Below are 10,061 nucleotides of genomic sequence, written 5' to 3'. Positions count from 1 at the left end.
AACGATTAACACTGGAACCGTATCGCTCGTGTCCACCAAATAATTCACAAACCGTTCGCGATCGCACACGAGGTCACCGAGAGCGATATTTACAAAGTCGAAACGGAGGAACTTCGAATCGCGAGAAAGGAGACATTCTCGGCGTTCGCGTAACGTGTCCTCGACTGGTCGAATGAAAATTCACGGATTGCAAAGGGTTCATTCGCGAAAAGCGCACGACACGCGAACGCTCTCTGGTACGTGTTCCATTCGCTGCGAAATATGTTTCTATATAATATGTGTAGTATGTAGGTCTTCCTAGGAGAAAGAAGGAAGGGAGAGGCTAGGCGTTAGGGGGATGGAAGTGTAACCTACCGATTAATCTGGCAAGAACTCGACGAAGAAACGGTCGAAGTAGGCGAAAGCAACGGGATGGGTAAGCACGGACGGACAGAGACACCGGTACACGCATAGGGACACGTCGAAACAGCGGACCAATGGCCTGGCTTGGTCGTTCAAAGGAAGGACACTCGTTTCGTGGTGCTCGAGATACGATAAAAAATTCAGAAAGGAAACAAATGAAAGTGACCTCTCGACGTTCGGTTTGCTGGAGAAAAGAAGGGTTGACACGGGGGTGGGGCGGGCGGTCGGAGGACGAAGAAGGAAGGAGAGATTCAGAATGAGTTTCCGTCCGTGGTCGTGGGCACGGGTCGAGTGGCACGGCACTGCTTATTGATCTCACTACCAATGGTACGTAGTATACATGTACACCCGGTGCGCACGGGACATCACTGCACGACGATACGTAGGGCATCCACTGTATCACTATCAACCGCCTATCGTTATCGCCACGAGTACCAACAACGACGGCACCAATAACCATTCGAGTTGGTCCGTCGAAATTTCCATCCTCAACGATGACTACTAGGCCACCACCGTCTCCTTTTCCTCACTGACACTCTTCTTTAGGTTACTTCCTCTCACTGGGTCACGTTTATCCGCGATTTGCCCCGATTCTCCCGGTTCGTTCGTACCCTCGATTACTCAACTATCTTTGCTCGTCGCGACGATACCGCGACAGAGGCCACCGACACCTCGAATCATTCAAGAAACACGATTTTTTCGACGACGTTTACCAGACCTCGAGGCGAACCAGACTCGACACTTTTATCGATGCACTCCGACACTTTGTGACATATAACGAAACTTCTCTCCCTTTCTCTCGCTCAGCAGAAACACACGCATACCCTTTCTCTCATTCTCGCCCCCACCCCTTTCCTTCGTATTCCTTAATTTTCGTCAGGCACCAAGACCAACAAACTTCTCTCTCTCTCTCTCTCTCTCTCTCTCTCTCTCTCTCTCTCTCTTTCTCTCTATCAGTCTCTCGCCTTCGATTCTTTTTCTTCTTCCTCTCTAATCATTCGAACTTACACAATCTCTCGTTCGGCTACGTTCACGCTCTCTTTTTCCTTTCGGTTCTTTTCTTTTCTTTCGTTTGCCACGGGACGAACGACACTTACGATGACCGAGTCGAAGCGATTGTGGCAGGCCAGGGCTGCTGCTGCTGATGAGCCGAACGTCACGGGACTTGCGAGCTTTTTCACTCGGCTATCATCCCGTACAAGCCCCAAGATCTGCTCGACCGTGGAAGGCAGGCGGCAGGGCTGCTGGAAAACGGGGGAGGAGGAATATTCCCTCGGCCACCGGAGAAAGGGGCGAGCTGGTGGGGGTTAGACACCGATTCCGGTGGGGGTTGGTACCCCGTGGTGGGAATGGAGGGATAGGGAAAAAGGGAGAAAGAGAGGGAGAGGAGGTAGCAAGAAGAAGGGCTGCAGCTGGAAAACCGAGTCAGGGGTAGGGACTCCCGTCACCACCAGATATGGGTCACTCTGCGATCGATGCCGATACAGACCCCCTTCACCGCTAGGGATCGCTTGCGATCGCTTACGTCATTTCTACGCTGCCGTAGCATCCTAACCTACGCTTCCTTTCTTCTCGATTCTCTTCACCGCCCCCTTACCGTGCTTTCTTTCCTAATGAACTCGATTCACCTCGCGCGATGCCGATATATCTAACGCGATAACGGTGGCGTTGTCACCAACATCGAGCGAACCGATCGACGGAAATACGCTTTCGATCGTGGTAAATTAAACATGGCGTATCGCGACAGCTGGCACGACGAACGCGCGATACCACCCTGAAAGTCTAGCGGACTCGACAGGATGGTTCGTCTCGCTGCTACACGGGGGTGTAGCTTTCACAAAAGACCAATCAATACGCGCGAGACGATTCACCGATCTTTCCCTCTCCTTTTACTCTTCAACCGTCTTCCCTTCTCTTCCGCTCTGCCTTGCCCTCTCCCTTCCTCGTTTTCTCGCCCTCCGGTGCTTTCTTTCCTCGTTGGCTCTCTTTTTCCTCCAACCACCTCTGGCTGTCTACCTTCGTCGGTTTCTCCGCACACCACCCTCCCTAACCCCCTTCGAATCTACTTTCCCTCTTCGATAGCCGTTCCGCGCTCTATCGTTTTACTTTTCCTAAAAGAGACAATTAAACTATTCGTAATAACGTGGGATTACGAAAAGCTTCGAGGGCGCACGTGAATTTTCTGATCCGTCGATTGTCGGGACCAACCCCTTCCACACCCTCGCCCATCCCTCCTACGTACCCTCGCGAACCAACATGTACGTAACCGGTTCAACACCGTACGAGAAGTTCCATCGAAAAGCGCCCTTCTTACCTCTAGTCGCAACGTCGTTGCATCAACGTTTCTAACGTGATTTTACATTGCAACAGAAAGGCTCTCACACTTACAAAGCGTGTAGGATTAAAGTCAATCATCGATCGATTCTACTCTGTCGTCACATTTTAGGACCTCTTCAAGGGTTTAAAGTTCGATAGTAACACTACAATGAAAAGTCCGACCATTCTTTCGTCAATGAATACGTAACAGAGAGGAATCGTTTTATTATTTCTAAATAATTTGCCAATTTGCACAGCCGTGAATAAATTATTGATCGTTACTCAAATGCAACCTTGCCCATGGCTGGGTGAAATTACAAAGGTCTCGCAACGTTGTCGAGGGGAAAAAATCGTGAGGCAAGGGTCGTGGCGCGGACGACACAGCCCTGACCGAAGCGCAGGCGTCCGTGCTATCGCGTGACGTCACGAGTCTAAGGCACGGGGCGTTATACGCTTATCAATGAACGTACGACGCCTACGCGGATACCTGTTCTCTAGCGGCAAACACCCTCCCTTACCCACTCTTCCTTCTACACCCCATACGTTCTGCCTTCGTGTGTCTCTCCATTCTACTCAACTCTTGCGTCTGACCAAACGTTGACTTCTTCTACTTTTTTTCCACGGGCGTCCGTCGTCCCTCGATTTCTTTTTCAACGGGCGCATATATCTTGATTTTCTTATTAGTCCGGAATAGGCTCTGGACACGAGTGGATCTTTCTCATTGAGTAATTCCACCTCGAATCGATCGACGCGACTTTTCTCTGACACCGAAACAACTCGTAAACCACTGAACGGTCGAAATAAAATTAACAGAAATTTTTCGATTGATTGAATTCTTTTATTGAAAAGTGACGTGGGTGTTTGAATCCTGAGGATCTGTCTCTATTTTAATAATGTTTGATCGGAGGTGTGGTCTTCTCGAGGAAGGTACCGTGCGGAGATCAAAAAAGTGGCTAATGTGTCTGCTTGGTGGGTCTATCATCTACTTGATTGTAATATAGAGTTCTATATTATAGACTGTGGATTTCATGCATTTGTGACTGTACAGTAACACGGTGAACGTACACAAATTTTATAATTAATATAACGACATTGTTATTTCGTTTTGAATAAGATTGATTCGAATCGATAGGCCCGATCAGATGAAACCTTTATCGATCATTCTTTTCGAACGCGTACTTTTGGTAATCGAGGAATGCTGCGAGAGAAATGTACATGGAACGTCGCGTCGGTGGCACTCGTTTTGACGTCAAAAGTGGATACATAGACGGTTCTCTGGCTCTTTGGCACGAGACTCCAAACTGCGCGCTTTTATGTTTCTCCTTTTTCTGCTCTGTTCACGCGGTGTAAAGTTACTTTAAGGTGCATACGTTTCGTTTAAACGGTGTCATATATCGTCGCCGCGACGGAAATACTACCCTCGTTCTCCTATCGTTGATTTTTGTTCAATGAACCTTTGTGTCGGGACCATCGCGGAAATTTCTACGAGCACGCATCCGCGTACGAGCGTGTAACACCCTATATCAATCAACCCCTCACCCTTGTTTCGTCTACTTTTGTCTCGTTCTATTCTTCCCACCCTCTCCTATCGTCTCGTGTCTTTTCTACCTCTCCCGAAACCACCCCTCGATGTCCATCCCATTTCTCAACCTCCTCCACGATTCTCATTTTATCTCCTTTCATGTATCGGTGCAATTTATAAGCCTGCCAATAACACTTTGTACTTAATACGATAGAGCTTCGATAGCTGTATCGTTATAATTTTGTCGGCACAGAAAGATCCATTTTCATCCAACGAATTGTCTTCTTGTAAATTAAATCGAAATTATTTCATTATTCCTATCAGTTATCATTTCACTTTCTTTTATCAAATAACTTCTGTAAAAACATTATCCGACAGCTTAATCCCCTCGTGAGATATGTAACAATTTCAATTTAAAAGAAACATCTGTACAGAATTCAAAGCTGATGATATCGTGCGGGAATTACTGAAAAAACTCGTTCCTGTTCGTTTATCTTTTCGAGATCGTTATCGAATGTTTGCAATTAACGTTTCATTTACAAAGTTGCACAACGTTTTACCGATTGACAATACAACGTGACACTTTACCGACCGTCAGTGCAACGTAACCTTTTATCGACCAGTGGACACCCTCGAGTATTCCCATCATTACATGAATTATGAAATATCGTATAAATATTAATAACGTTAAAAACGTTATGTCGTACAACGGCAATATTAAAAAAATAAAAAAAATATTATTGAATTCAATCATACGTCCAACGATTACAGGTCAGGGAAGTGATAAGAATGCGGCTACGTTTCTTCTTCGTCTTTTTTATTCAAGTACAAACGAGTTGTAACAGTATTAACGCTTCTTCTGTCGTTATACATAATTATCACGTCGCCCAGACAAGTTTCGCGGACTTGCGCGGTTCAACAACCTGGCATCGCGACGTCGAACAACACGCGCCCTGTAACGCGCGCTTTCGGCGTCGTGTCCTTCTCTGATTCGACGCAGCGAAAGCGACACGAGTCGCGTCTACTTCACCTGGCCTTTGTATCGTCCATTTGTGCCGTAGCGAGTAGAGGTTAGTTACGAGCGACGATCGAAACGAGTGTGTGGGTTATTACGGCTCTGATTAGTGACAAGATAACGCTTCCCCGCTCGTAGCTGCATTTATAAACAATACAACCACCGTATTCGTCGTACGTAATTCACTTACGTACAGGAACATTGCAGCAAACGAGCATCGTTTACTTTCTTTGACATTTCAAACCAGATTCTTTTTCCAAGAAAGGAATAATTCCGTAGTTTTCTGTCGATTGTATCATGCTTCCATCGATCGCAATTATTTTTCTTGTTATCGGAATCGCCGTTGCCGAGGACTGCAAAGGATGCGTCTCCCTGGACTCGTATTCCTTCGACAAGGTACTTCTGCTTTCACATATCTTCGTTAGAGGTACAGGTTGTTCTCGTGGAATCGCCAAGTTCGTTTGAATTTAAAGAACCAAAGGATGGATAAACGATAATTCGATCGTTTGGTTGTTTACTTTTGTTTTCTTCACTCGTCGGCTATATAGTCCGTTGCCGTGGTTACAGGACGCTTAACCTATTCATTGCTAGATTATTTGACGATACGCAGACCGCGAATTTTATGCTAACTTAAACACAGTAATAACTTCGATTACATAATCACGCAAATCGACTAACATACTTGCAAACTATTACACCTATTAATTATTAAAAAAATGCCAGTCTATAATCGATACTAGAATATCGTACGACAAACACGACGTATTACATATTGACGTTTTATGTCGAGACGTAATGCACATGTCAAACATCGTCGATAAAAGTCGAATAAAATATTTCTAATGCACCGCAGGTAATTCCTAAATTCAAAGCCGCGGTAGTGAAGTTTGACGTGGCATATCCATACGGAGACAAGCACGAGCAATACTCGCAAATAGCCGCAACCACGAAGGATGCGTACGATTTCCTCGTAGCGGAAGTCAAAGTGAAAGACTATGGCAACAAAGACAATTCCGATCTTGCTGAACGTTATAAGATAAAAACAGAGTCGTTTCCCGCGGTTCTTCTGTTCTTGCAAGGCAAAACGGAACCAATTCCGTTCGTTGCCGATAAGCCAACCGATTTCACGGCGGATAATATTAAGCGATTCATTAAAACGAAATCGAGCGTGTACCTTGGTCTACCCGGTTGCGTGGAACAATTGGACAGACTCGCGGAGGAATTCAAGTCCAGCGGAGAGAAAGAGAGGAAGGTAACGTTTTCGCTATTAAATGACGCAATTTACAGTATTATTGAAAAGCACGTATAATGATCCTTTATTTCATAGGAAATATTAAACAAAGCTAAAGTCTTCGAGGAAACGTTGCCTGACGCGCAACGCGCCGCAGCCAAAGTTTATGTTAAGACTATGGAAAGAATATTAGAAAAGGGGGATGTATTCGTTCAAACAGAACAAACGAGAATAGAGGGTATCTTGAAAGGAAAACTATCCAATGAAAAGAAACGAACAATGGAGGAGAAACGCAATATCCTCCATTCATTCCTGTACAAAGATGAATTATGAAGATAGTACAAATTGTCTCATATGTGCTTCTTGGAAAGATATCATATCGCGTTAACATCAAACATCTACCGATTATTTTAAATGTGATATTTTACACTTATTTCTCGCAACTTAAAACTGCGATACATGAAACGAAAATTTCGTTTACATTTACTCGAAACATTCCAATACTCCAGACTGTAATTTATATAATTGTGAGAAAGGATTTTAAAAAATCGGTTAGAAAAAAATAAAATATAACATAAAAGCAGTTTCAGATCTCTGTAAACTAAATGTAACCATAAACAATTACATTTTGATATTAATTATTTCAAGCTTCGTACAGAAACAGGAACATATATGTGATATATGTATTGCCTATTTATATGAAATTATATTTAAAGGAAATCTAATAAGATCGTTCGTCGAATAAATTACTGTATATTCGAAATTAGATAGCCGTTCTGTTTATTAACTTCTTAATTTCATCGAATTTAAGATTTCTGTTCGCTATATTTTTTTTATAGTATAAATGCTAAAACATCATCCATTAAAAAATCACAGTTAACGTACAACGTTCGTATAAATATTGTCTTATTCATAAATCGAAAATTTATGTCACCTGTCTATTAACGTTATTGCTAACAAATTTTCCTATGTTATGTTCGATGCTCAAATATTTAAATGTATGCATGCGTGTATGTTTACATCGGAATGTAGAATTATAAGTAACATCTGTTTTACCAGAATATAATTTACTTTTTTCCCTCTACATCCTTAACTTCTAATTGTTCGAGTTCCTTGGATACCTTTTCCATACTTTCTTCATTTTTTATTTGCTTCAGAGATTCTTCCAGTTTCTCAATTTCATTATTTTCAATCTTTAAACTTCCTCCTCCCACCTGTTTTTTTCCTTGATCTTCGTTGTCGGTACTTTCACTATAACTTACATCACTAGAAGGTTCACTATCACTTTCAATGTGTTTTTCAACCATGTTATTTTTCCCAGCATAGATCTCGCACTCTGAGCTTACTATTTTCTTTGCTTTTTCAAATGCTTCTTTCCAAACCGATGCATCTTTAACAAAGAGAGACATTAACAAAGCATAATTCTTGATCATTTTCATTTTTTAATATTAATATACTTACTTTCTGCATTTGCAAACCGTATAGCAAGGAACTCTGGCTTAAGCTGTTCATCCGCGTAATCAGCGAGTACGCTCCATACCCATGCTCTATCGCTACCACAATTTGGCTTTAATTCCATCCAGGGTGTTACAAAATGATTAGCACAAATTTTAAACGTCTTATCTCTACGCATTACAACTCTCACTGTATTTTTTATTTTGTGTCTTAACAATTTTACTTCTCCAGTCCCACGTTCTTTCCATTCAGCAGGGTTGTTGGATGAATCATAACGATACAATTTTGCTCTCCTGTGGATAAAATATATATATGTATAACAACTACAAATACATAAAGCAGGAATCCATAATTATAGGGAGCCAGAATTACATTCGTATCATTTCAACTTCATCCTCTTCATTGCTGGATACTTCTACTAAAGGTAATGAAATAATTGGCTCAAAATGTATGTCACTTTCGTTAGTCTCTTCCTCGTTGTCTTGTGTTTCACAATTAGCGCTCTTCGCGTCGACATGATCTCCGTTTAACTGGAACATGGAATAAACTATTATATTTGTTTCAATCAAACATTAAAAAAAATTAATTTATCAGTTTTTATAAAAGTATTTAGCATTCTTAAGAGTATCTGTTTCTATTTAACAATTCCTTTCGTGTCGTTTGAAAACAATAAAATATTTTATAAACGAACATGTTATGCTGGTGTGCTGTGCTTTGTTTCTAAACGGACGCGACAATATAACCTCCAACATCATTTTTAAACTTATAAACAAATAATGATAAACTTTCTTCCTTAAAGTACCGAATAACGATAATGTACAACTGCGGAAAGAAATATATTTACCACGTTTTCTGGCATTTTGTTCGAGATCCGCAAAATAAGTTCGCCAATCAATTATCAAATACCGCCAACTTTGACCTGTTTGATAGCAAATCACGATATTGCGAGTACGACTCCATAATAATTCATAGATGGTGTTTAAATGGTAACCGTTTAGTAAAATCGAATTATGATGGATGAAAATGATAGGGGATATGCATTTTAAGGTAAATAACTAATTCAAATCATTTGTTTATAAATGTTGTATCTTTCAACTTATTCTAAAACATAAGATAAACAATATATTTATTGTATAGTATTCAATTGCGAGAAATAGTTGCCACCTAGTGGTGCAAAGGTCGAATTAATTAGAGTTTAGTCAACACCTCTATCGAGAAAACGCCCAAGCTAGTCGCCGATTAGTTCCTACAGGCACCACTAAATGGCGCCATTTGTTTCGATCACGTAGCCACCGTTACATGATCCACACCTGGTAAATTGTTATTTCGATATCGACTAAACAGTGGTTATATTGCCGCGGTTGTAGGACCACCTCTGTGCCTATGTGATGACAACCGAACCGACAAAACTCCTACAACAGGTTGCCGCATACTGGGGGCATCCCTGCGCCTACGAGATGGCAACCGATCCGACAAACCGGCCATCATGAGTTGCTGCATACTAGGGGCACCACTGCGTCTACGAGTTAACAACCGAATCGAGAACCGGCTAGCAACGGTTGGAGGGGAGAAAGGGGCACTCGCACCTACTTGATCATAACTAACATTTCGTTCACTTATCGTTCATTCTGCGGTGAATGGACACTAAGTCTTCGTTCCCTCTTCGTGCAAGCCGCGTTCATAACTTTTCATATTTGGATACCTCCTAACACTTCTTCACACCTTCCAACACCTTGTAAAATATCCTAACACCTAATATCTTTTAACGTCATCTCCTAACATCTTTTAACGTCATCTCCTAACATCTTTTAACGTCATCTCCTAACATCTCCTAATATCCCCTAACACCTTCTAACATAATCTAACATATCCTGACACCTCCTAATACCATCTAACATCTCCTAACAGTCTCTAACATCTCCTAACAGTCTCTAACATCTTCTAACATTCCCTAGCATCTTCTAACACTCTCTAACATCCCCTAGCATCTTCTAACACCCTCTAACATCCCCTAGCATCTTCTAACACCCTCTAACACTTCCTAACATCACCTAACAATTATGTTCTGCTCAAAACTTCAACAATGTTGCAAATGGCTCCCGCTCAAAACCTCGAACTTG

The 10,061-nt window shown here is 42.1% G+C and overlaps 3 protein-coding genes across 7 annotated transcripts in view; 1 reads left to right on the top strand and 2 right to left on the bottom strand.

Annotated features, from left to right (window-relative positions):
- The window catches only part of LOC128887806 (RIMS-binding protein 2), a 29,519-nt gene extending 27,279 nt beyond the window's left edge, over nt 1–2,240 (bottom strand). Inside the window, exon 1 of one of the 4 annotated variants that reach the window (XM_054144152.1) lies at nt 2,000–2,240. The gene's annotated coding sequence lies outside the window, so the exon portion shown is untranslated. Of the gene's footprint in view, nt 1–354; nt 481–1,410 lie in introns of those variants that run through there. The other 3 variants (XM_054144157.1, XM_054144158.1, XM_054144151.1) reach the window with 3 other exon arrangements.
- LOC128887817 (endoplasmic reticulum resident protein 29) lies at nt 712–7,570 on the top strand. Of its 2 annotated transcripts, none has more exons than XM_054144174.1 (3): nt 712–729; nt 6,109–6,507; nt 6,583–7,570. In XM_054144174.1, the coding sequence occupies exons 1-3, from the start codon at nt 727–729 to the stop codon at nt 6,817–6,819; spliced, it is 639 nt and encodes a 212-aa protein (XP_054000149.1). In that variant the 5' UTR covers nt 712–726; the 3' UTR covers nt 6,820–7,570. The 2 variants fall into 2 exon arrangements, with proteins under 2 accessions (XP_054000149.1, XP_054000148.1); XM_054144173.1 differs by lacking the exon at nt 712–729 and adding an exon at nt 3,322–5,651.
- LOC128887815 (ran-specific GTPase-activating protein-like) lies at nt 7,376–8,936 on the bottom strand. The gene is made up of 4 exons (XM_054144172.1): nt 8,786–8,936; nt 8,314–8,471; nt 7,948–8,234; nt 7,376–7,876 (listed from the first exon to the last, which is right to left on the bottom strand). Exons 1-4 carry the CDS (start codon nt 8,798–8,800, stop codon nt 7,554–7,556), a joined length of 783 nt encoding a protein of 260 aa, XP_054000147.1. The 5' UTR covers nt 8,801–8,936; the 3' UTR covers nt 7,376–7,553.
- Nucleotides 8,937–10,061: the final 1,125 nt, after the last annotated feature.

This window comes from Hylaeus anthracinus, unplaced genomic scaffold (genome assembly GCF_026225885.1).
Source record: "Hylaeus anthracinus isolate JK02 unplaced genomic scaffold, UHH_iyHylAnth1.0_haploid 11989, whole genome shotgun sequence".
Taxonomy (NCBI): Eukaryota; Metazoa; Arthropoda; class Insecta; order Hymenoptera; family Colletidae; genus Hylaeus; species Hylaeus anthracinus.
This window is presented reverse-complemented; position numbering and strand designations above follow the sequence as displayed.